Consider the following 27969-nt stretch of genomic DNA (forward strand, 5'->3'; position numbering starts at 1 on the left):
AAACTGAACAGAAATAAAGATTAGTAATGGATGAGTCTTGTGATTTTAATTTATTTAACAACTCCTGCATTTGAGAGAAATATGCAGTGGATATCAACACTTAAAATCAGTACAAATCAATACAACTGTATACATGGTTGCTATTCTCCGTTCATTTATTTCACGATATACACATTACAATGATGGCTGAAGGAGTTATTCACAGATTTTTTTTTTAAACGATTAAAACCCACTCCTGTCAAAAGACAAATCTACCACTTAAACTTCATTATTTAGAAAAACCTTCATTAATATACGTAGATAACAGAACTCAAAGACGATCACCTAAGAATTTTTTATCATTTCAATGTGGGAGAATAAATAGTCAACTTCTGGATATTACATCACTTTTTTTAAAATCCACAAACCTGTTGGAACAATTTGGTGTGTGTGCATTACCATCTAGTACGTGTTGATCATACAGGCACTAACGGATGAAAGAGTGACAGTATAATTTGGGTCCAAAATCATGGAAAGCTAAAAACACAAGTTGGCTTCTAACCCTGGTTGAGAATGGACTTTCTTAGAGGGTCAACAATGTGTGAGGCTTGATGCTAACAGACAAACTGAAACCAATACAACAAAGGGATGGATGGTGTGAATAAAAGGAAACTGTCATGATTAGTACTTCCACTAGAGGGAGCACCAGCCTTTGTTTTGATTAGACCTCAACAGTAACTTGTTCTCTCAGCAGTCTGGTCGACCTTTCAACACCGCTGCACGGGCAGTCTCCCTTTACTGAGAGAGCTTTCATGTTACATCCACAGCTGGGACAATGTAGGCACTTAATGCACAGGTGATGTTACCAATACCCCCGTAAACCACAATAAAAAGCCCTCACACAACATGGCACAAAGATAAACTTAGAGGTAACCAGCAAAGGCCAAAACACAGGCTTGCATGTTCTTGCTGGTAATCTGCAGTATATTACACAACAGTCTGTAGTGTTTGTCCTTCAAACTTGGGTGATAAAAACTGTTTCACAGATTGTTAGTAACATTGCAGATGTGACTAATAAAAACATTCATGCTCATTTCCTGCTTTAGAAACAAATGCTTATAGACATCTCTGAAACCACAAAGTGTAAACCTTGCTAATTAGTTCTGACGAAAACTGTTTTGATTCCCTTACAAAAAAACAACATATTGGCTTATAATGCTGCACTTGGCTGATGGCTTAGTTAATTCAGCTGCTTTGAGTTCCAGAGAAGAAAGAATGGAACATGGGAGTGTAGTGCAAGAGGAATGGAGGGGTGATGAGGGCGCAAGGAAACAATACTGATAATCAGGTTAAGGCCATTGCTGTCCGTTTGAACTGCACGAAGGCGCCTGAAAAGACTGCAATCCATTCAGAGAGGCATGAAAGGAACCCATCCCGGTTTTCGGCTTTCCTCCCTCAGTCGTCTGCGACAATGGACAGAGCACGCAACTCGCTGAGCTTGGCCTCGGTCTCCCTCTCCCTCTGCTCATCAGTCAGTCCTGCCTGGTCGATCTGGTCTGTTAACTCGCTGAAGATGTTGTACATTTCGGTGAAATAGACAACCTGGGGAGCAGAAGAAAAAAAAAAGTCCGTCTGAAAGAAACTCGAGAGGGTCTACAGACCTTTCTTAGATGCCTGCTCTCAGGAAAACTCCAACAAATTCACCCAGACTTTGCGCGCACAATCTAACCATGCTCTTACTCACTAGTCTGAAGCTGCTGGTCTCATACCTCTTCACCTCTGCTAATGAGAAGTGATTTGAAAGGAGAAGAGGAAGCCCACAGATATCAAACAACTCCGACAAAGCCCCCAAAAACCCCAGCACTTCAGTGGGTAGTGACCCTGCTTTTCTCTCCCAATCTGAACAAGAGATAGAGAGTGTTTCACTGAAAGCTTTCTTGACACTTCCCACCCCTGCTTCTTCCCCTTAGTTCATGAGTCAGGGCTCCCTAGAGAGTTGCTTTGATGATTAATAGACTTTAATCACATTACAAGACTCCAGAAGAGTAGGCAGAGAATGAAAGTACTGGGAAATACAACCCCTTGGAACCAACCCCCCCCCCCCCCCCCCCCCACACACACACACCACACACACCTCAATATTTATTCATGTAGCAACGCATATGATACCATGCTCTTAAGAGGGCATCATTGGGCTTCTCTAAAACTGCACGTGTGTCCTATTGTAGGCCGGAACAACAGACCAACCAAAGAACAAGTAGGAGAAATGCTTACTGATTCGCTTATTCACAACAGAATAAGGGCTACGTCAAACTGGAAATAACCAGGAGTCCTGCATCGTAAACAGAAATAACATTTGCCTTACTCTGTCACGGACAGATTTCACAATGTCAGACCCAAAGGAAAAAGAGTTAAGTTTCTGAGCTACCTTGTACAAGCCTTTTTGAGTGCTCCGTCTGAAAGACCTTTAAATGTTTATACCAACATTTGCCACCTAAACCACACGAGTGGGCCTTAAGTATTGGGGTTACTGCTGTTTGCGGGGTGTAAAGCGGATATGCAGAACGGCTTGTTGAAAGAGCCATCGGAAATGTCCATTTGACCAGTGATGATAATGTACACCAGTTCACTGTTTGAGTGCCCTCTGTAGCACAGACACTCTTATTACAATTAGCCCAGTCACCAGGAGGAGTAAACACAGCCTATGACCACCTACGGTACAAAAAGGAGTCTTTGGGTAAAGCATAGTTTGAAATTAAATGACTTGTGTCTGGATATTTTAACATACCAGTCTCAGCTGCTTAATATGTATACAGAAAGGTTACATTTTAACCTCTTAGCCTAGAACAGTAATGAATAATGTATGTTGCATTATATCCAGTGAGTCCTAAAACATTGTGTGACCACTGTTTCAGGAAACACAGAAAATCCTCAGGGAAAAGAAAGCAATCTTTCAAAAGTTTTTTCTTTTTTTTTTTAAAGAACACATGCAGCAAAGAATGCAAAACTGGGGGGGGGAAATCAAGACAATGTCTCAATTCATCAACATCTGTCCAGGTGGACAGGTCAAGCCAAGTGTCCCACTGACAGTTTCAGGACAGTACTTGTGATAGTGAAGCTAAAGGCTCACAACAAAGGCAGCCTTGTGCCTTTTCCTGCTGCCGCTGGGAGCTGAGCAGCAACAGCGGCTGGGAGGGAAGGGAGTGGAGGATGAAACCAAGTACATGCAGGCTGGGGATGAGGTCCACTGGCCACCCACGTGTGGCTGTGTTTGCGTGCGCATGTGTGTGTGTGTGTGTATACATATGTAAATGCTCATTCATGTGCTTTCGCTACATGAATAAAGATAATGCTGACTGAATAAAAAAAGAAGTGTGATTAATAATAAACTTGCACAATGCAAAGCCAGGTCAAAAATATATTGGACCTTAAAAAGAAAAAAGACCAGAGCGAAGATTTGTAGAAATATTTAATGTGGGTCATGACTGATTGTTCAGTTTGCTAATTTTAAAGTTCAAAGTCCAACATAGAACTACATAATTGGCATTAGGTCTACGATAATCTAGTTAACTGATTAGGATTGTGCCAGTGACTGTCCCTAAAGAGGAAATGATATGGCCAGGCAGGTCTGGGGTGGGGGAGGGGGACACGGTGGCGCTAACTTGAGACGCCCAGCTGCTTTAAGAGAAGCTTCAGGTTAGAGGATGACATGCAGGGCTGCAGTGGAGCCAGACAGATGAGGCCTTCCTGGGCTAAACACAGCAGTGTGGGCCGTCACTGGGGGTTAATCGCATTAGGACAGCGTGGAGGGAGACAGACTGCCAGGATTATACACTCCCTTCCATCAGACACTTTATCCACTGTTGTTTAATCAACACTCTGAGGGCGTAACAGACACTGTGGAGAGAGTGTGTGTGCTGTGCACGCACAAGCGCCTTATTGTTTGTGTACCTCCGGGGGGAAGATCACTAACCTGCGCCCTAATGAGAGCCTCAAAGCTGGGCTGGAAGTAGTCGATGCGGCTGTAGTAAAACTTGGGCATCTCGTCCAGCAGCTGCTTGTTCTTGGCCTCAAAGTCCTCCCTGACCGGTCGGAGCTCCTCTCTGGCCTGGGGTGTGGAGGGGAGAGAGGAAACAAAAGAATAATCACTTCTAATTGTACATAACATCCCCTCAATTCACCATGTCAGCTCATGTTGTAATTTACACATTCTTCCACAAAAAGAGTTGCAGATTTTGAGAAAAACAAATGCCTATGAATAGAAACAAGATTGTTTAAAGTATTTCAGCAGTGGAGCCATCTGAAGTGTCTTTCTTATTGTTCAGAAAGATTTTTGCCTAATTCCCACGGAGAAGCATCGCAAAAAAAGGCTGTAATCACGACCACAGTGAGGAGGAGTGGGTTATGTGGGCAGACTTGGCGGTGAGTGGACTCCAGCACCACTGATCTGTGTGTGAATGTATTAGTGGGTAGTCTACTGTAGGCATATAGTTATGGAATGCACAATGAATGTGTGAGAGGGTGAGCATTTTTATTAAGGGGAAGGGGGGTTGCTATATTAAAACGCTAACATATTGTTGATCTACTGCATTATGGTAGTGTCTCTTCACATTAGTTAGTTTTCTTCACACATGCCAGTTAAAATGGCATACAAATGTTTTGTTAAGATCATTTCTTTAAGTGCACAGGGATTCAAAGGGCAGGGATGTAGGGGCCTCTTCAAGGCGTTGTTCCCCTGACAGTGCTTTTCTCAATGTGTGTGGGTGGCTTGCCATGTGAGGATGTGTTAGAGGCAATAGCATAGGCAGCACTGCAGCACTATCTGTGAATGTGTGCGCTTCTGTAGTGGCCTCATGGTGTGTATGTGTGTGTCTACAATTCTCAATTACGTGCCTGTAGATGTGCAGCAGCGCCTTTTTGAAAAGGCACTACTTGAGAGCCTGGTAGCTTGCGTGGGTGAAGGAGCGCACATGTACAGTATGCATGTGCTCAACTATTTTTGTTCATATCCAGTCAGCATTTGTGTCTTTTTCCACTTATTGTGCCCTATTCACACTATGTGCAACATGTAAGAGCAAGTGAACTCTGCCCTAGATAGAGGGAGCACTGGAGTGGACCAACACTTGCACCAATGCAAGCTATAAACTCCCATTACCTGATGTAGTTTAACCATAACAGGCCCGGTTTTTTCTTTCTCTTCATACTTCTCCGCTTTGGATTGCAACCGCTTGTAGTCCTGCAGTGCCTGTTCCCGGCGCTTCACTGCCATGTTGAGGCTGGGGAAGACGCCACTGTACCTGCGATAAACCAGCACACAGACAACCTTAGACATCTCTGACACAACCAATAGGGCACTAAACAAACACACACACACACAAGTGTGCAAGCAAACAATACCCAGACACTCACATCAAAGTACTCAAATAGGAAAAAAGAAAACAATCCCAGAATTTTCTTGGGAGAAATTGAAGTTACTGAAATCATTAAAACAGCTTTTCTTGCTCTATGAAATTTGTAGAAATGCATTCTGTACGGCATCCTATCTTAAAAGTCATTATGAATGAATAAAATCCCTCTCCTCAAAATCTTATTGTAGAGGTACTCTCAAACCCCAGAGGACAGCTCTGCATTAAGCTGCCTCTAATCTATTATCTAATTACTGTAGTTCAAAATGGCATGAAACAATTCATTTTGTGACAATTATCATATTCCAAATGAAAATATATTCTTCCAACGAGAATCCTAGTCTTCAGCACTAAAAATAGGAAAACACTCATCTGTAACTTAGCAACAGGAGTCTGAGCTTCATCCTGACTTGTTGCACTGGTTTTGTGGCCGCTTTTAATGGGAAGCAGGAATACTGTATATAGTAAATATCCAAACCAATAATATTAAATAAAAAACAAATACCAAACCTGTATGATAGCCAACATATAAACAAGATCAATGTCTCTTCCCAGCATTATGTGTTAGTTAGTAATGCCTCATACAACAAATGTGTGTGTGTGTGAATGTGAATTAACACAGCATCATGGGCCGATATTAAAATCCCCATTAACAAATTAGGACCAAAGCAGACGTAACAAGACAAACATTTCTAACATGTAGACACAAACCAGTGACAGTGTTTTCAAAAAACAGGCCACAGGTGTCTGCTACATGGGAGTCAGTAATAAAAACACTCTTAATTAAGAGTGAGATACAGCTCTTTTGAATGAGTCATTTAAAGCATGTTATCAACTGTGTAGGCACACTACTACAATAGTTTATTATGTGAGCCTCTGCTGCCCATAGCGTTATTAGCAACAACGTGTGTGCTTCATGATTTACGTTCCTCTCCATGCCAACCCTTGCCTTGCCACTGAGAACTTGTGGATTGATTGTGCTGCGTCTGCATGTGCACCTTGCCAGAGGGCAAGGACGGGAGTAGGGTGGGGGGGTATGAAACATAGAAAGTGAAGCTCAGACAAGCAGGGATTGTCTCCTCCAGGAAGTTTTAGCAAGGAGTGGTCTTGTAGCTTTTGAGTGACATCACAGAGCTCAGCGCAGCCCAGCCCTGCAACCCACGCTCTACCGCTATTTATAAAATACCACTTTGGCCCAGTTTATGGCAGAAGTGGATGCCGATCCTCTAGTCTACTATCTGCTCCAGTGTACACATGTTTGAAGTGCCAAGGGATTATGTAACTGCCCTCGAGGCATGACTGCTCTCCAACACTATTGGCTGATGACAAGGCAGCAGCAAACCAGCTTTCAGATGACACAAAGGCTGATCGCATTCTCACCAGCACACTTCACCTGACAGGCACGGAGCAATTTCCTCATGACACATCATGATGGCGTGCTGTTTGTGCTCTAAAGTGGGACACCACTGCCAGCAACTACTATGTTTCAGTACAGAGACTTAAGGGCCCCTGCTCTCATGGCGCTGAAGGAGGAGGAAGAGCTAGACACAAAGCCAATTGCTTGTTAACCCATTCCTGTCCTCTCGTTGCTGATGTCCCACTTACATTCAGGGCTCTCCGTGTCCCGACGTTATAGTGACTCAGCTGTGTCAAACGCTCCCACACAAGAATATGCAGCAGTGGCCCTGGTTGAAGGTGGCTGTATATTGGTGACAGCTACTGGACATTTCCCTCGATGTCCTGATCGTAGCTGGACAACTACCGGTCAGCCGGCTAGGTCTGCAGCTGCGGTCAGCCTTGTCTAGATGAGGTCTTACACTGATTGAGGGATGTGCGATGATCAAGGGCTCAACACTGTACGTGTGACAGGTCAGGGTGTGGTAAACAAGCTGGATGGAAATAGCATCTGGACCAGAGAGTTTTGTTTACGAGTGGCTACCAATCCACAGACAGGCCAGTCTGACCCACTGGCCAAGCCCAAGTCTGGTCTAGACACCCTCGGTCTAGGAGGCTGTCTGTCCCTTTTGACCATCATCACAAACCTCAGTCACTACTGCAAAAAACACAAACAAACCACAAAAATATGGAAAAGGGAATTGTTCCAAAGGGTCACAATCTCAGAATGTCTGAAAAGGTTACATCATGTGGCCAGATTTGTTAAGATATGCTTGCGGTGAATGTAAAATAACTACCACCTTGTATAAATGGTTTAAGAGCAACATGCCATGGGAACTTGTGCGTGTGTGACGTACATGCCAGCAGAACCTCCTTTGTCTCAGAAGGAGAGTTTGATCTGCCGCAACTTGCCTTGTGTTTGTTGATCAAAACTCAGGCAGCCTGGAAACATGATACACCAGATAAGATGGGGGGGATATATATTACCTCATGGCAAACGAACATCCTAGGTAATTTTGTTAAATTTGATTACAATAATTAAACAACAAAGTTAAATACAATTCAATCACTGCACCCCCAAAAAATATCTGCCCTACAGCAAAGGACAATTTAGTCCTGTCGGCTCCAGCCCTCACAACCTGCACTAGGGGCTGAGTCTTCCTCTGATTGAAAGGGGTGAATCATGTGGCTTGTCTAGTCCTAGCGCGACCCAGGGCAGAGGTCTCCAAACAGGCCTGACTTCTGTCTCACCCAAAAGAGCAACGGAGCAGAAAGGGCTAGGTTAGGAGGCCTAGATAACACAAATGCCTCAATGCCCACGCACTCCCCTCCCCCCAGATAAACAGTGATGTCATTAAGTAACCCCGCTGAGTGGACAAAACTCAGAGAGAGGAAGAGGCACAGGGGGAGATACGGGGGCCTCTTTTCATTTGTTCACTCTACATTTTACCACACCAAATACTAAGAATGCGAACATTTTAAATGGCAACAATAACTAACACATGGACACAAGCACATCTCTCTCTATCCCCCCCCCCCCCCCACCCCCCCCCCCCCCCCCCCCCCCCCCCCCCCCCCCCCCCCCCCCCCCAAGGTCTTCCATTAACATTAAGGTTCTCCTATTCAACTCTTCTCTAATTCTCTTCATGATTACACAAAATCACCAATAGAGTATTTTGAGACCAAGTAAACAATGAAACATATTCATTAGTGATGGACTAATGGAATCTTAATGGAAGCTTTAAAGTATAGTCGCTTTTGTGTCTGTTTTCTATAGAAGACACTTAGTAATAAAACTATTAATTAATAGAGCAGTGTTTTTAAAGAGGGTAAAAAGTGAATATCGAGGCCAGTTTAGCTTGACTTCAAAACACATTTATGAACTTACTTCCTTTGCTCCATTTCAGAATCATGTAAATTCCTATCTTTATGGTCTAAAATACCATATTTGTGAGACAACACCCCCTCCAAAATCTGGGTTGGTGTTTTTAAGTGAGAGTGTGCACTGTCCTGAGACAGTTCCCCTCCTCAACCAATCCGCGGCTCTGGGCCCAGGAAGCTCGGCCCTTTGCCATATTCTGAGCCTGCCCACACGTCCGCCTTCCGCCCACCAGGAAGAGGAAATTAGAACCATTCCATCCTGTCATTGCTCCGCCACCAGAGCACACAAGGAAGACGACACACACACACACACACACACACACACACACACACACACACACACACACACACACACACACACACACACACACACACACACACACACACACACACACACACACACACAACACACACACACACACAACACACACACACACACACACACACACACACACACACACACACACACACACACACACCACACACACACACACACACACACACACACACACACCACACACACACACACACACACACACACGTTATAAAAAAGAAAAGAAAAATAACTAACAAGCTTCTTACTTCTTAGGTTCAACATAAACCTGCAATAGAAATATATGCACATGCTCTCAAAACCAGCATATGTATAATCCATCTCCTGGGAGGAGCCAAGAGGAGGAAGCAAAACCTTAACAAGCGCTCCGGAAGAAGGGTGGGAGAGTCCAACCACTCCCTTCAGTACCTCTGCTTTGCATGTGCGTGTACAGTGTGTAGGGGTGTGTGTGTGTGTGTGTGTGTGTGTGTGTGTGTTTGAAAAAGTGAAGCTTAAGGAATGGAATAGCATTCACCGCCTTTTCAAAAGGGGGCGAATATTAGGAATGAGAACCAAATAAACCTTCTTCCAGACGCACTACCATCACAGCAGCACCACTCACTCCCTACTTAATTTTTACAATCTGTACTACACTTCAGGCCTTCCTGTTGTCCAGTGCTACCAGTGTAAAGAGCTGCGTCAATAATAAAAATGTTACAAGGCACTGGACTTCTCCCCAGTGTGTCTGGATTTACCACATCAGGAACTTTAAGCTACACAAACTGAACCATTACAACTTCCGAATACTTTTCTGTGATTTTATAATGCATTCACTCTATGGCGCAGTGTGAAAAACTCAATCACCCTGCTCTAAACAAATGCTAAACTTGCTGGCAACAACTATTATTAGAGCCTGGTCTGGAATGAAGAGTCATTTAATGCCGACCCTTAACATATAGAATAAACAAAACAAAACAAAATCAAGAAATAAAGATGGACACTTACTTTTTCAGAGGGTCAATAACTGTCTTCTGGATCTGGTTGACCTGTAATAAAAAAGAACAATGGTTAACATAAGCAAAAAGCAGCTCCATAGAGACATTACAAATTGTTATGCATTGTCAAATTGAGTTACATCAAAACTTAAGTCAGAACAAAATAGCATCTACATCGCTTGCTCATTAGCTGCAAAGTAATGCCACTGAACACACATCAACAATTGTGTATATTTCAAACAGAGCACTCAAGAAAATAAAAAGGGCGGGGGGTGGGGGGGGGCTGCAAAGAAACTTTCATGACGTTGACTCTTTTATTGTACACAAGCCCTGAGGAGAAACCCCTGAATATTCATTGAGCTTGCGATACAAAAGGATGGAACTGTCAGGGGACGGACATGAAAGCAAAACCCAACTGATTTCAAATCCTGTGGAGGGTGGGCTGCCTTACAAGATGAAAGTTCTTTGCAAACAAACATTTTAACAATAACAGTTTATATTTTTTTCTGCATTCTCCTTCTGGTTGCCAGAACTGACAGGGGAGGGAAGGAGGGGAAAGGGGGTGTTAAATGGAAGTAAATGAACATCTCATCATGAGGCCTCCAGCCCCGGCACCAAGTCTCATCGACAGAAGTTGGCACACAATTAATAAAGTTTCCAGCGTCATTTACATTGCAGATTCAAAATGACTGTCAGATCTTCACGAATGACAGAATGCTAAGTTAATCAGGCAATCGAGTAAAGTAAAGAGCAAATGCTAAGAACAACGAAGGAGAATTTAAAAACAGTGAGATGTGAAGTGACAGCTGCATGATAACAGTGAGCAGCTCCACTAATCATATGTTCACTTGCTATTGGAAGGACACTCAATCACACAACAACAAGGAAGCGAGATCGCAGCTGTGCTCTGTAAAGATGCCCTGACCGTCTATGAGAACATACAGCAACACTCACCGCTTCACACAGGCAGATTTCCAAGTACAAAATGGTTGATTGTGGTTTGAGGGAAAACAGAGAACCAATAAAAAAGGAGTACATGGGAATTCACATTTTCTTTGTTTTACATATTCACACCACCCCCCCCCCCCCCCTCCTCCCTGACTTGAGCTGCACCGCTGCTTCTAAGGTGAGAGCATGCAGCGAGGAGGGAGAACAACAGCGGCAGATTTGCTTAAGCATGCTGGTGCCCTCTACCCTCTGCCCCTTCCCACAGTGAGGGGGGGCAGAGCTATTCCTTGGAGGCCCTGCAGAGCCTGAGGCCGGCGCTCAAGCAGTAGTCTCCATCAGTGAGTCACGGGGCAGAGGCCATCCCGGCACACAGGCCTCCCAAAAATACACACAGATCGCAGAGGAAATCAATATCCCTCCAAACGGAGCATCCTCTACTGCGCTGCCGCCATCTACACTGGGGCTCAGCTTCGACAGCAGTGTGCCGGCGGGGCTCTGCGCCCTCCTCAGCCCCAGAAATAAAACACACAGACCTGGGCCACTGCTGCCTTCATTATCGCTGCACGTTTTATCTGCTGGCTCTCTCACTTGCGGACCCTGCGGCAGAACATCTCGTCTCAACGCGGAGAAGAGCAAAGGGTTGATGCTTTTGTGTCTGTTTTGCAGGAGCAATAGGGTTTTCTGTTGGTGCCGTCAGAATCAACAGTCGGCTTGAAGGGAGAAGCTCGAGTAGTGTTCCAGTGAGCTGTGCTGGATTTTAAACACCTAGCAAACCTGGGGTGATATTCCACATAGCAGGCTGACCAAAAAGTGCTCAGAATCACTATTTAGCCTTCAGCTCACTTTCAGCCACACAGCCCTGCCCGAACCCAGAATGGAACATTGTGTTAAGACAAGGATTTTTATTTAGTAAGACTGAAAGCAGTGCAGAGAAAATCAGGTGTGACCTAGCTGTCAAAATCCACTCCGGATTAAAGTGTGTTTAAAAAAAAACATACAACCACGTCAATAACGTCGGTGACTGTTGTCCTCCACGAGTTAAAAATGTGCTGGAATCAAAGTGCCAAGCTGAATCAATGTCAAACACGTCCCAGCCAAACAAGAAAACTACACACCATGGAGCCAAAACTATACTCTATAAAGACATGTTATGCCTTCTGCTACCAGAGACGGCTTAAAATGTGAAAATACAAATCACATGCAATGACAGAGACTTGATGAGGTTACTGAGGAGAGATGGCAGATATAAAGGTTGCAGTTTTAGCCAGGAGGAAAATGTAAGCTGGGAGACTTTGACGTTGAAAGAGTCAATCATCAAACTTTGTTCTGCAAACAATGTAGAAAGAAAGAGGAGGATTTAAAGTACTCTATATCCTTCATCCAATGACAACACTGGTGAAACATTTTCTTCAGTTCCAAATTCTAAAACAGTGAAAATTAAGAAGAAATTGATATAGTATAAAATTCCCAAGAAATGTTAAAGTTACTCTCCACTGAAAACAGTGAAACTGTCAAGATTGCTCTCCTGGGTGCTCAAGCAAGCCAAGTCCTAGAACATACGCACCCCGGGTCACAAACCCCCACGCTCCATCCAGCCCACATTCTACTTTGTCTAGTCACTCAAAATGGCTCCTGTAAAATGTGATGAGCTGTAAGCAAAGCCGGTCTGAAAGACTGCTAAGTTATAGCGGAAGAAGAAAGGAAAGAAACAACAAGTGACAGCACTGCTTATAATCCATTTAACACATTTAGCTTATTATATATTCAATATAATCATTTTCTCTTTCTTCGTCACATTCAAGTCACTTTTTATAAAAGTAGAAAGTACATTACGCCTAAAGTCAAATCTAGTATTCCACTTACTAGCTCATAACATGAATTTTGAAATATATTTTCAATTAAAGTGGCATAAGTTAGAATAATGAAACATTCTGGAGTATATCTCGGGGACGGGTTAGGTTTGATTTCCTATTGAAATTGAGTCCAGTTCATGAAAGTTCGGAGGGAAAAAAAGTTTGGACCACTCAAATCATAATGATGTGCTTTTCCAGAGATACTACATTGAAATGTTACCAGTAATAAATAAATTAACCACTTTAAAAAAATGTATTAATTTTCTCCACCATGTTAGATCGTTGTTGTTGAGTTATGAAATCATTCTGGTACACACCTACATGGGATAATAAACAAATGTGAAAAGCCCAAAACACCGAACAGCAGGGCAATGAGTCAAGAAAACACAGATGGGAAGTCAGTCCGTATACGCCTTAGTGTGATCTCTTGTCTTTTTCCCTCTTTAAAAGTCTACCCTTCACAGTGTAGTGCCTTGAGGATGCACACCTGTGGTGCCACTATGATTCACTTTATAACTACCTGTGGCAATGATTTTAATCAAAAAACCTGAAGTGCACCCGGCAAATAATCTGAAGAGGTCTGAGAGCCAAAAAATGAAATACAGCTGTGAAATAGTAAGTCCTGGAAAGAAAAGTCTGCCTATCTGCGGTTGCCCCTTAGGAAAAAACATGCAAGAGTGAAAGCAAACAGAGAATAAAGGAAAGACACTGCAAATCAGCAAATACTCAAAATATCAATACACACAAAAAAAGTCCAATAAGAGGGAAAACACAAGTGATGGAAGTTATGGACCAGTTTGGTGGGTGGCTCTCATCTAGTTCTACCAACAAAACATGATTTAAGAAGTTTATATAAAAGGGTTGTAAGGATTATCAATTCAAGCCGATTGCAGTTGTTCTTCTCCACGAAGAAGGAACACAATTTGTTTTGTTGCTGTAATCTTGACAGTTATAGTATGCATTATGTATTGTATATGTATTGATTTAAACAAGTGTTGAACTGAAGCCAAAGGTTTGTTTCAATAAGTAATACATTAGACTTGTTCACTATGCAAGCCATGCATAGAGTTACTTCTGTAGATTTTGTGGTAGGACATACAGTATTTTCCTGTTGAAAAAAAGGCCTTTCCATTGTATGAGTTATTTTAGACACCAGTGAGTCACAAATGCATCAATCTTCACAGCTGATAACCAGTAGCTCGAGCTTATAGAGGATGATGCCACAGATGCTTTTCAAAAAAAGCAGAAGGAAAGGCATACGGATAGTTTTTAGTCCACAGGCTGCACAATATTGACAAATATGAAAACATGCATTTTCAACAAAAACCTGTCTAGTTTCCTACTTTGTATGTCTGAAGAAAGACATCTCCCCCGATACTATTATAAATGGTATCTGTGCCAATGGCAAGTGCCAAGGAAACAAAGCAGAGAAAGAAAGCAAAAGAGTGAGATAACACAAAAATTCAAAGAGTGAGAGACGTGTGTCTGACCTTCTCCTGGTTGAAGGAGTCCATCCTTCTCATAGCTGTATCTAAAGCGGTCATGGAATCCAGGAAGGCCTGGTCCTGCTCACACAGCGGGTTACTCAGCAGGTCTGCAGAGATCTTCACTGCTGCTTTGGACATGGCTGACAGACACACACACACACACACAAGGTATTGTTTAAAAACAAAACTTTGTGAAAAGACAATCATGTCGACTGCAGGCTATATAAATGATCACTGAAGATGACCAAATCTACATATTCCAATTCAACACAGATATATTTTGCATTTTTCTGAAACAACCTTTGTGGATTACGGTAACTGTTTTATCTGTGAATGTTTGTTTGTGGTAGGGGCTTAAAAAATGAGAAATAACTAAAAAGAGCAAAGTGGCACCGTGCTGCCCACGTTGTAAAGAATCTGAGGGGTTGATGGGGCTAGCTGCCGTGTTGAATATTCACCAGAGCACCAACATTCTTTGCAATGTTTCTATACTGACATCACCAATTACTGTTAATCTGCACACATGCCACGTTGTTTAGACACAGAGCACATATCAGATTATGGCTTCACAGTCAAAATAAATGAGCTTCACTGAGGAGATACAAGCTGACAGGAGACGCTGTGGTGAAAATGGGCTTCATGGAGATCTGGAACAGTCATTGGTCTCTTTTCACACTCCCTCAGGATTCTCTCAAGACCAATTTGCAGCCAATCAATTATCATTGTGTGCCACTTCTGAATCTTTCTCCTTTTGACAGGTAACAAATTGCTTGATTTGGCCTTGTCTGGTATGACTGAGAGACATGTTTATTATAGGGTCATGAAAAGCAAAAGGTGACCTGAGGGTAGTGATTTAATTATTTGTGTTAGTAAGGTGCAAATATGTGAAGCTCAAGTCTCTTGTAATCACCTGGGACTGAAACCACAGGAACAATTCCTCCGTATGCAAAGCACAGTTATTCCTGCCACTTTCTTCGCCTGTTCTGTTACTTAGTCTAATTGAAATTGTGAACCGGAGCAAGCCGTAAAAGATATTATCGTTTCTCACTGGCTAATTGGAAATGAGTTCAATAGAGTTCTGCAAATCACTACCCTTGCCTTTATGAATGACGGTTGATATAGAAAGTAGTGTATTGAATGCAGTGCTGACATGCAGAGTAGGTCCAGTTCTTTGTTTGGTAGCAGTTGTTGGAGACAGGACCTGTGCAACAGATGGAATCCTTTAACGATAATGAGGGCCTGACAGCTACGACACTTTGATGATGCCAACATCCATATTCCAGAGCACAAAAGAGAGGAAATGAAGAAGTCTCTCACTCCTCCATCCATCCCCGCTCCTCCACCCCCACAACTGACTACTTACCACAGGCCATGTCTATTGCTGCTTCCAAAAGTACACAACTCCAAAACTAACAAATAAAAAGTAGAGTAAATATGGTTTCTGTGACCGACAATTGCTTGAATAAATGAGGGCATAGATGGTAGACGAATCGAGCCCTATGCTCATAAATCCAAAACACACGTATGATAGCCTGGAAAAACCCGCACTTTGTCATCTCATTTGTCGAGTTGTTCAGAGAGCTGATGCACCACCAAAAAACCCAAGACAACCAAAGAGTGTTTCTAGCCCTGAAAAACCTGCCAAGCAACATCAAGTATGTTGGTGAACAAGTGGAGATCAATGGCACACCAGGCGGTAACACACACGTTGGTGGTAGAACACACCTAAATCAGCCTCAGTGCTTTTCTTCATGTCCTTGTGAAGCTTTTTCGTCTGATCCTCCAGCCTGTAAGACAGACAAAAAGGAGAATGATTATCAACAAGCTTCTGGTCTAGTAATACAGTAAAGCATCAGCAACACTGACAACAATGGGAAAAAATGCATTTTTCAAAATTGATCCCATCCATTTAAGACGTGTTGACAAGAAAACCTCCAAACCAAAAATCTAGAAAAGGAAATTAGTGTATATATATATATATATATATATAATATATATATATATACAAAACTGGTTCAAGAAGGAATTACACATTTCATTGATTCCATATAAAATGCCATTATAACATCCGTTAGCTAATTAATAATTCTGGAAATCCTTCTTGTTACTGTCAACTACATTTCCTGTGAAAAGCATTAATGCCTTCAATCATTCCACTGCTCATATTCCATTGATGGGTGTTAAAAATGGCAATTACCAGAATATGGAGGCTGAAAACACATGCCATTCATTACATCAATTAAGGCAAACGAGGGGTTTAGCATCTCCCCTGAGACTGCTGTCATATTATATCTCCTGTTTGATGAAAAAAAGAATGTGGTGGCTTCATTTCATCTTTGCTTTGAGGTTTTATACTAACAGGGAAGACAATAGCCATGTAATCCCAAAGGATTTCTGGTGGGGGCACTATGGCCACTGGCCATAAGATTTAGGACACTGGTAACCCACAAATGTCAGTCCGGTGTCTCCAAATACAGAGTTTGGGCTGTTTTTTTTCAATTGTTCAGCAGCTGGGAAATAAACAAATAGTGGGTTATTGCAATAAAAGCACAGGTGCTCTAACTAAACATGCAATTGGTTTTCTGTTGCCTCGACACCGGCTATTAAAACTGTTGAACCCAGTAGTTGGAGTCGGGCTTTGAAGGAATAATACAACATAAAAGTATTACCGGTATGTATTGTTGTTATTCATTTATTAATGAAGCTTTTAATATGTTCATACAACACACAATTAAACGGCTCCATTTCATTAAAAAAACTCAACTCCAAAAAAGGGCAACATACTGTGCAGCTTGTGCAACATAATCCAACGTGTTTTGAAGCCATTTAACTTCTTAGTTAAAGACATAAATGAATTAATCTTCTGAATCACATACAGTAGAATACATTTGTGTCACAAAACAGCATGTGGGGTTATGGGCAACTGTCAACTACAGCATTAGAAACATTTAATAGTATTAGCCATGTCAGAATGCATTTGTAATAGCTTTGATTTTAGACTGAATCCGTAACTATAATGTAATTTATTCATTTGTTTGTCGTACTAACAAAAGGACTAGTAAACTGCAAGGATGGAGGGTCTAAGGGTAACTGAAAATGTAAAATTATTTCCTATCATAACCTGTTCCACTACATGCTTTTGTCTGTCTTGACATGTTTTAGGATTCTGCACTGGTTGTTCCAAAAATGTCATTTGCAGTAAATGATGTAACTCCATCCCTTACACTGTCAGAACAATCTCCACAGTAACTTCTGGTATTTCTCTCACCAATTAGATGGAACTGGGTCTCATAAGCCATATCAGCCCTCCGACAGCAATCACAATGTATATTTAGATATACACATTTCTAAATGCAGCAAATGCATACTCAAATTATTGTCCATATGACAATACTTCAAGCAGGATTTAGTCAGTATAATAATTAGAGGGCTTCCTCCTGGTTCCATAACATAGTTTGCCCAGTATACATTTTAATGAATGTGCTTGAAGAGTACGATCAGACGATCATAACAGTGTTTCAATTTTGTTGAGAACATCTAAAGAGAATTTAAAAGAGGCAATATTTCTATGCAGCTATTATATTACAATGTGTTTACATGGACATGGGTAACCTGTACATACATGTTAAATAGGTTACTAGTAATCTGGTTACTCGTTTCTGTGTGCGATTTACGCTGACTGACAAAAACAAACTGGGAACAAGAGAGTGAATAACGTTCATTAGCTGGTTATTCGTGTCCATGTAAAAGCACCTTTAACATCTGGAAATGCTGATATATGGTCAGTGTTCAATAATTTCCATTTTAGGATGCCAGCATGTATAATCAGTTGAGAAATCATACTACATAACTAAACTTTGTTTTGAATGCAAGTATGAATGCCAGTGGAGTCAACTGAGGGCATCATGCAAAACAAACTAAAGCTAAAATAAATAGTCTCGTAAATTGGCTGACACAGTTAACACTTGAGAGTAATGAAAGGAGGGAAATATGGAATGAGGAAAATAACAGTATAACCCTGCCAATCATGGAGATCGGGTTGCAGGATGGTGGGTGAAAGCATCTCACTATGTAAACAAACTAGCATGCACCGAGTCCAATGCCTGTACACTCATTACGTGTTCTTGTAGTGTGCGTTTGTGCATGTGAAACTCTCGTTCCAGATAGTACCTCCCAGTTTAAAATGTGGTGCACAATGCTGTTGCATCTTCCCTACTCCGTCAGCACTGACAGTAGGAGAGCCATCCTGAATGAGTGCCAGGTGAGCCCGGAGTCTCTTTCCAAAAGGTGCTCATGGAGAGGCTGCTCTTTGCAACAGAACCCCAACGCTGGGCCTGCATGGCCACAATCATCTCGCCACTTTTTTTACACAAACGTTGTGCTCTAAAAAAACAAACTAGACGGGAGAATGTGCGCACCTGTACATAAATGCTGAATGCGTTCCGGTTGCAGACAGCATTGATGAAATATTGAGAGGAATTTGATTAGTCTCTATATTTGACAAATGAAAGGTGCCTAAATAGAAATAGTCATGGCTCACTCAAAGGCACAAATAACATTGCTGGTTTGAATATTTATGATAAAGTGTATATTTAAGTAATATTTGATACGAAGTGAAATTAAATGTGTGAGAGGAATCAATGTACACATGATTCCACTCATGCATACGCATGGGTTCCTGTGCAGGTGCGTACATTCTCCCCTCAAGCTTGTTGTCATAGATCAAAACTTTTGCGTAGGAAGTGGCGTACACCTTTTCCTGGTCCACTTTTGTGCATATGTAGCGGTTATAAATGAGACCCCACCTCAGGCAGTTGATAAAATCCTTAAAGGATTATGCTGGTATATAGTTTGTTATCAAGAGAGTACTAAACAGTTTATTTTTTCTAGCTCACTAAATATTTGGTTACAATTATTTATAACAAATTTAAGAGTTTTCTATCAAAGATGTTTATGTATAATATTGATATCAGAATTGGCCTCAAAAACCGTGTATCAATCTGACTTTAGTGAAGCTATGAGAAGCATGCTGTACACATGGCAAGTATACTTATTTTGTATTCAATATCACTAATCCAACAAAATCCCAAGTCAAATTAAACTAAAATCTTTTGTCAGGCAGATGGAATTCAAAAACTGGAACCGTGTTTAAGTCTACCAAGTATATTTAGGCCACAGATGCACCACAGTGTGTTGATATGGATCTCTAGGGTGGAGAACCTAAAAGTCTGTACAGGCCTGCTGCGCTGACTCATCTATAAGGTCTATTGGCACCACACCTTCCTGATAATGGGTCCTCCTACTCCACAAAACCTGAGAGGCAAATGGTGCTCCCACTCATTCTGCAGGGCCCTCAGGGAGTTTCTCTAACCTCAGCCTCGCAGTAAGAGAAGGCCCCGATGTACTGAGCTCTCAGGTCTTGGGTGCTTACGTGCTCTGAACCTCTCTCCATTGTTTCATAGAAACACTGACATGATGTTACTCAATTCAAATTAGGCTGACATTTTATATCTATACATTACATTTTGTGTTTAGGCATTCTAGTCACTTGTAAAATGCATTAAGAATGTCTACATTTACAAATTAATGAAATACTATTTTGACATTTTTGAACACTGATGGTGCATTTGCAGGTAATTTTATAGCATTATAACCTTAACTCTAGCTTTAATCTAAATGCATCAGTGGTTGAGGGAAACATCTAATGAAAAGGTAGCTCTCTATCTTTCAGACACCATTGTAGCTCAAATGTGGGTCCTTTCACAGTTCAATGTTGAGAAAGAAGAAGTGCCCAAACACAGCAGGGATTGGCAAATTGTGTGGGACAAGAAACTGTGTACCATGAGGAGCATTTTAAGTGTGAGTTTATCATAGTGCTTTGTAAACAACTGCATGTAAAATTATAAAAATAATTGTATAATACAACTATCTAATTTGGGATATGCGTGCACACATTTCTGAAAAGATTGTCCAATGTTTTCAGATTTCCAACAGCTTGTGTCTGGTACATATTTCTTACTTTATATTTATCTGACTAGGGAATAAACAATAATTAATACATAATTAATGATAAATAATAATAACAACACTAATACTTTTGTTTCATTTTATTTATAAATAACTTAAATATTGTATTTTTGGAACTTGTTGATAAAAGCAGTTAAGTAACATTTGTATTAAAAATAAATCAGACATTTTTCATGTTGCCACAAAGGAGACCAATAACTTGGTTTAAGAACCGTACTTCCAGAAAAATCTAATGTGGTCACAGATATAAAGTAGTGTAGGAGGAATGATCTTTCACCATTTTACACACATGGACTGAATTGGAACTCTAGCACACAGCACACAAAGTACGTTTTGAGTTAATTATAATCCTATATCACAAACCCTCCATAGACATAAGAATATCACATATAGGACAACTCTTTGATTGTCTACCATGATATAGACTTTTGTTGAAAATGCAGACTTACTTTTGGAGCTTGTCATATTCTCGCTCGAAGTCTCTTTCAACCTAAAGAAAAAAAAATAAAAAATGATATTATTTCATTATTTAACGTGTTTCAATTGGATTATCCCATGGTATGAGAGAACGATAATTGTATAAATACATCATACAGTGTCTAAGAAACTATATGTCCCAAGAATAAAGTCAAAAGCAAACTCGGGGACAGAATTCCTGCATACATTTTCACATCATCTGAAGTGAATAAAGAAGTGTAGGTAAATTAGACTGATAACTAATTTAGAGGTGACAACATAGTGTGAGATGTAACACATTCTAGCAACAACCAGTGCTTGTTTGTAGTCTGATTCAATTATGAACATGAGTTGTCAAGACTTGCGTTGGCACTCAACCAGGGCTCAATGGTTTACCCCTTTCCCTAATGCCAATAGTTCCTCGGCCACGTACCTTCTTGGGATTGGGAACTTTTGGGGGGCACAGACCACAGTGAAGGAATTATAACAAAAGAGGGGTTGAAATGGAGGTAACAGTGCGTGCATCAAGTTCCCAGGGTCAACAAGGACTAAGACAGTTTGCCCAATCATGTCTCTAAAACATGCCAAGCAGGTTACAGAGGCAGCTTGGGTTCCTGTCTTGTGGTTCTGTGGACTCCTGGATGTAAACAGTGGCTAAAACAACGAGGAGGGCAGTTGACACTTTATCACCAGCAGATCATCTAACTGGACTTCCTCTAACCCACTCCCTGGTTTTTGCCGAGGATGGCACAGGAAGCTGGAAACCCAGTCTGACAGCGACTGCCGGGCCACAGACCCATTACAGTGGAAGTGGTTTTCTCCAGCAAGGAGATCACCCACTCACGGTCACTTCAAGGTAACCACCTCTGCCCCCTTGCATGGGTCAGACATTACTTTCGGGCGAGGCACTCTGATGACATTATACATACTACTATTCAAGTTGTATACACCAATTTTTGAAACTACTACAGTTAAACCTTCACAAAAACATGGTTTATTTTGTTTTTGTTTGTACAAATGATGCCTGAAAGGAAGTTTTTTATTTATTAATTTAAATAGACCAAATTTCATGCACTAAACTTTTTTGATTAATGAGTAAATTTAGTCGTTTTATTCTCGAGAATGACTTACTGTTTTAGAGACAATCTGCTTCTTTGGTTGTCCAATCTTGAAGGGAATCCTGAAATCACACAAAAGCAAATGGACAGGTGACAGACATAAGCAACTGGAAAAAAACGACATAAAAAGGTGAAATAACTGAATGCTCAGCTTGTCATCCGTTGCATGATGGGTGGCAAGAGGCTGGTGCAGGTCAAAAGGTGAACAAGCGCATCTTTCAGATCCCTGACACCAACAATCTGAAGTTGTTAACTCCTGCTGCTTTGCAATGTGTGCTCAAAGCCATGTATATTAGCCACATGTCAACACTAAACACATCTGGTTCCCATTGCAGGCGGATATCACTAAACAGAAGTGGTTGTCCCTCTTCTCAGTGTGGCTTTACTGCATGACCCCGTCTGGCAATCAAACACAGATGCACACACTATATTGTATATCAGGAAACATAGTAAGCCTAGACAACCTGATATATTGGGACTCAACGGGCCCAGCCAGGACAATGACTTGCTTTCATAAATATAAATGAATATAAATAAATTATAAATAAAACTTGAGGCCATTGATACAAATCAATCCAAAAAACAAAACATGTCTTGGGGGTTCAGTGTAACTGCCGTAGTAGCATCTCACTTTGAGAATGAAATACAAACTTTTCTTCACTCTTGAAAGACAAACACACTGACACCCTGACAATAGTTTTGGTAAAAGAAAAAGAAACCTGTTCCTTCTTAGTTAAAACACAATCTTTTATCCACATTTCAAAACCTTGTCATTGCCTTAATAAGTTGATGCCGAGCATCAGGCTGCTTTGGAAAAGCATCAAAACTGCCGTGCCAATGTGCTGGGCTGTAGGTTGTCATTGATGTGGCACTAATAGCCTGAAATCTAAGCTACATGATGGACAGTTGCTGCTGACAGGCAGGGTGAGGCAGCAGCTGCGTCAAAAGAAAGGTGTGTAGACTAATGAGATGGAAAAGAGAGGGTGTGATGTAGGGCCTCATTGTGCAACCAGGGAATGCTACTGAAGTGTGGGGAAGATCCTTTTGATGACAGCTCAATCACAAAACTCAATATGGTCAAATAACAGCAGGATTAACCTAGTAAAAAAAAGAACAGGTTTCACAAGTGACTGAGGTATCAATATTTCTTTTGATTAGCTAGCTCTGTGCTGGTGCTGTGCCTTAAATTCTATCAAGTACTAATTGTCCTGACCTAATCTTGATCTTGAGTTTTGAACAAATCCTTTATTCATTAGAATCTTTACCGATTACTAATGCTTGAAAATATGTTGTTGCTTTTGGCTCAGGAAAGAAGTTTCACCCACTGTGTCATCATTTGGGTGAGCCAACATGGAAAATAACCACAGAAATTACTCACGGCCATCTTATGTGACTCACCTTTCGATTACCTGATCAGTACACTATAACGTCTCAATAAATACAGCACGCACGTGCAGAACCGTCTTTGAAATTGTAGGAATTTCTTTTCCAAATTACAACAGCAGCATAATTAATGTAATTAACTGAACGTGAACTAAAGATCAGTGCTCTCTCAAAGCTACAATTAGGAGAACCAGCATCACAGAGACTACTACTCTCTCGCAAGATCCGCTTTCAATTTGAGATTTTAATCTGAAAACCCCCCACTTTAGAAGAAATTCAGCCTGGTCAGACACGCATCAACCAGTCACAAAAAGGTGCTTGTCTAAACACTAGTTTATTGAGATATGTATATTCCATGAACCTTGTAGCCAGTGTTGTACTTACATGTAAGCACCTACTTTTTGTCACAACTGTTCCTCTTACTAATGCAGTATTCCTTTGTTTGGCATATGCCCTCATGATTTATGATACCTTAACCGATCATTTTCCAGTGTTTATTTAGCCAGACACTACAACTGCACACGGTTACACAAGCGACTCACATATCAATAGGTTTTATATTAATAGGTATTGTACGCATCTTGCTACTGGAACAAACTGCAAACCACTTATTCATTAAATTCATCTGAGGGACATTAAAGGTTTTCTTACTGATAATATTTGTGATTGTTTTAATTAGTGTGTCTCTGTGTGTGATGATTGCTTTCTATGACTGAATTGTCTTATGATGTTATAATTTGTCTCAGGTCTATTTTGTAAAAAAGATGTTGATCTCAATGAGACTGCAATTTTGCATTAGTTTATTTTTTTCATGTGGTGGGTGTGTCTGGGAGAAAATCATGACATCCACAGCAAAAGCAAAAAAGACGATGGAAGAGTTAAGTATAAACATAACAGTGTTCAAAACAGCCATCAATGCGCCATGAAACATATTTAAATGTTAGCTTTTAATGTTCTCTTTTCCATGTTTTGGCAGCGCTGACCATGACGGGATTCATTTCTCGATGACATCAAGTGTCCAAGTGTAACTGTATTAGAATGGATTTTCCTTTTAGCATACCAAAGCATGCATTTGCTATATTTGGGTGGAAAAAAAACTGGAGAGTCCTTAATGTTACAGATTCAGAGTGTATCCACTTCTACAAAGAGCCAAAGGAAAGTGGTCACTCTCTTCAACCGCTCATGAGAACTGGCAAACACAAGAGTGAAATGTGCTTTGGGAGGGAGAGGGAAAATGTAGCAGGCAACCAACCAGAGGGAGAAAATGAGGGTGGATGGTAGTCACTGTGAGAATAATTTCTAATGTTTCTTCACACAGCCATCTTTCTGTAAGGGCTGTCACATTTAGAAACACTGGTAAGTTTGGTCCTGTGAACCCAGAACTAGCGTCTGAAATGGCAGAGGCCTGACCGCAAGACAGCTGAAGACAGAAAGCGTATGTGTTACACCAACTGAAGTCCAAATTTTTCTGAAAGAAATCGAAGCCTAGTGATAGCAGGCGTGGGCATTTCAACTGATTGCATTTTGTTTTAATATTTAGTGCTAAATACTGACAATTTGATAACAAATTATCAAAAGTAATAATTATTTGTACATATACAGAATCCAAAGATTCACATAATCAATTAACGTTTACTTATACAAGTACATATGAACCAATATCTCAAGGGATACATAAATAGGATCGTTTTAGGAACTAGGATGGTGGAGCATCTCAGTGACGAGAGGTTATTGGTCATATTTGGTCATTGTCCATTTTCAGGCCGAGATGCAGTAAAAAAAAAAGCTCTGTTACATACTTGCCGTCATCATCAAGATGGCCAACTTGCATTTACAGAGCTATCTGATCTTTGCTGTAATAGGCTACACATCACTGCCATCAAGCAAGCACGTAGGCAAGAACAAAGACACAACAGTATTCTCTATCCGGGACACATTATGCATCGACTGGAAGAACCAATGGCTTTTCACTAAAACTGCAAATGTGTACGCCATGAGAGGGATATTGCATCATTCAACCTTGGATATTCCATGGAGGACAGAGGGCTAGTTGAAGATGTTGGGAAGTGGAATTGTTCTGATGATGACCCCAAAGTCAAACCTCTCACGTCATAAGGCAAGTGTGCAGGCCCTAGTGGAATGCATCAGTCAGCAGAGCCTATAAAGGACTCTTTTCACTGGTCGAGCACCCCACTTTTGACCTTGTGTTTGGCAGTGCGTGCTGATAGAAGCGTCACTTGCCAGCTATTAACTGTCTGACTGAAATGTGTGACGCCATCTTGCTTCCTTGATTACTGTCTTACATGAAAATGACACTAAGAATATGTAACATATTATAAAGGGAGTTAGTGTACATTCACATAACAGTTGTCCTGAAAGAGTTTCTTGGTGGCCTAATATGTGTTTGGTTCTCCGCATCTCATCTTGAACTGCAGTCATGAATTGTGGAAAACAAGCTCTGAAACTATTCAGACCTCTTATTAATCTCATAAACAGCAACACACAACCGAGAGCATGTATGACAAAGCATCCGATACTGACATTATGATACATTACAGATAGCTAAATCCTGAGCGATGCAATGAAATTGAAAACATGTTGTCAAAATAACGAGACAGAATTCAACCATTATTGGGTTCCAAACTTTCTTGAAACTGTAGAAGAGAAACAGTGCAGCTTCATTGCCTTCATAGTCCAAAAGCATAAACTGTAAGGACGATGGGTAAAATGTGTTATTACTGAAGAAACTGTTTTTGTCTCAAGTTTTTGTCAAACAAACAACCAATATGTTCTGACTGACCAAATGTTTGTCAATGTTGCGAGGTCTGATCAATTTAAACCAAACAAAGGCTTACAAAAGAAAATAATACTGTTATAAAATACATACTGTATATTGTTAACCACTCTATATTTTCCTGTGAACAAAATGTAAACAAGATTTACGTTATAAATGAACGTAGACACCCTTGAGTGAACTTTTCTTCAGAAGCAAAAGTTTTCGGGAGATTTTTTTCCTCATCTCCAGAGACCTTGGGTTGGGTCAAGAACTAGTGCTGATGAGGACCTGTAAGGCCATTTGATAATTGTGTATCATACAGAGATATTATTGAAAACACGTATCTTATACTTAAACTTATTTGAGTCAAGAGTGAGGAATTGGAAATGCACATTACATATTCTGATGTAGAAGAATGCTTTTCCTTGTTGCCATTTGGCTGAAAGTGATAGCACAGCCTTGTTTGCTGTTGTTTACTTTTTCAGGGACATCACCAGCTGGACGGAAGCGCTCTGATGACAAGACTTTCAAAAACAGTTCATATCTGTGCAGATAATCCATTCAGACTGTCATAAAACCAACTGTTCACACCACCTCTCTTCATTTATTGAACGTAATCCCACAATCATCTGTGGCGCTATAGCAAAACAAGGACTAAAGTTCAAAAGTGACTCTAAAAGTATACATTTGTTTATATAATACTATAAAAATGAAATTGTAATCACTTTCCTATACCTTGCTGATTAGGGTTATTTTACCAATTGATTAATCTGAATTTTTTTTCAACCGCAACACAAAGGTGACATCTCAAAATTGATTACTTTGACACACAACATATATTAATTCTCACAATCACATAAGGAATTGCTTCCAGTAGATAACTTCAGACTTGTAGATCATCAGCCGATATTATGTCTTTACAAGAGTAAACAAACTAAGAAAGAAACTCAATGGTTGTGTTTGTCATTGTTGCATGTTGACTACAGTCAACGAAGGATGCAATCCCTTCAACGGTGACCCTGTTGACCTCACAAGCAATGCTAGCTCGCGACATTTAGTTTCCAATTGATGCTAAAGCCTCAACCTATGTTTATTCAAACAGTATGTATAAACAAACAAGCTATCACTCGATATAGGAGTGTTACTCTATCCGTGTATGTTCGCTTGCGAGTTAAGTTAACCTAATGTTTCTAAACTAGCCCTAACTTGTACAAGCTACACAACGTTACGTTATTAAACCCCCTTCGGTCAAAGTTGACTCTTTGCGACAACTTACGTTACCACTTTGTTGGCAACCGTTTCACGTGACCGACTCTGTTGACCATCGGTGAGCCGTTTCACTGTCACTCTGAAAGGTTATATCCGTGAGTTTACATCAAGCTAGCTAACTCCTGTAACGTTATTGATGTGTAACGTTAGCGCTACCAGGAAATAGCCGGAGCCCGTTGACAAGCCATCTGTCCTTGTTATTTATGAATAGACGATAAGTCGCACTTTCAATCTAATACACCGTTTTAATTTTGTAGATAATACGTACCAACTCATTTTGACGGAACTTCTATTCCGGTTTCATTGGGTAGTTGTATTATCTTCCAGGGACCTCATCCCCTTTCACCAGTCAACAGTGGAGCTTTAAACAGGAAGTCCGGAGATTAGCCGCTTGTGTTTCCTCTAAGGACGTTTTTGTCAGAAAGCGGAAATAAAACTAACACACGTTATGATGCGTTCATAAAATAATACAAGACGGCTATTGTTCACATGCTATTGTAATATGTGTGTTTAAAATGCTGAAGTGTGTGTGCGTGTGTGTGCGTGTGTGTGCGCGCGTGTGTGTTTGTGTATACGCGTCGGCGTGCGTGTGTTCGTGTGCACGTGGAGATCCAAGTAAACTGAAGGCAAGTGATATTTTTCTTTATTCAAGTACTTACATAGAAATAACAAAACAATTGCATT

The 27969-nt window shown here is 40.9% G+C and overlaps 1 protein-coding gene across 1 annotated transcript; it reads right to left on the minus strand.

Moving 5' to 3' along the window:
- Nucleotides 1-130: 130 nt before the first annotated feature.
- bin3 (bridging integrator 3) lies at nt 131-27847 on the minus strand. Its single transcript, XM_034542455.1, has 9 exons — nt 27554-27847; nt 21871-21919; nt 20733-20773; nt 15982-16043; nt 14260-14396; nt 9979-10019; nt 5135-5276; nt 3953-4087; nt 131-1581 (listed from the first exon to the last, which is right to left on the minus strand). The coding sequence occupies exons 1-9, from the start codon at nt 27559-27561 to the stop codon at nt 1435-1437; spliced, it is 762 nt and encodes a 253-aa protein (XP_034398346.1). The 5' UTR covers nt 27562-27847; the 3' UTR covers nt 131-1434.
- Between the last annotated feature and the right edge of the window lie 122 nt (nt 27848-27969).

The sequence above is a fragment of the Cyclopterus lumpus genome, chromosome 9 (genome assembly GCF_009769545.1).
Source record: "Cyclopterus lumpus isolate fCycLum1 chromosome 9, fCycLum1.pri, whole genome shotgun sequence".
Lineage (NCBI taxonomy): Eukaryota > Metazoa > Chordata > Actinopteri > Perciformes > Cyclopteridae > Cyclopterus > Cyclopterus lumpus.

What these genes read in the sequence shown, in the direction of transcription:
- bin3 (XM_034542455.1), bottom strand. An exon ending in AAGCACTGAGGCTGATTTAG is followed by an intron (nt 14,397 to 15,981) that starts GTGTGTTCTACC and finishes TGTGTCTGTCAG; the next exon opens with CCATGTCCAAAGCAGCAGTG. An exon ending in ACTCCTTCAACCAGGAGAAG is followed by an intron (nt 10,020 to 14,259) that starts GTCAGACACACG and finishes TTTTTATTACAG; the next exon opens with GTCAACCAGATCCAGAAGAC.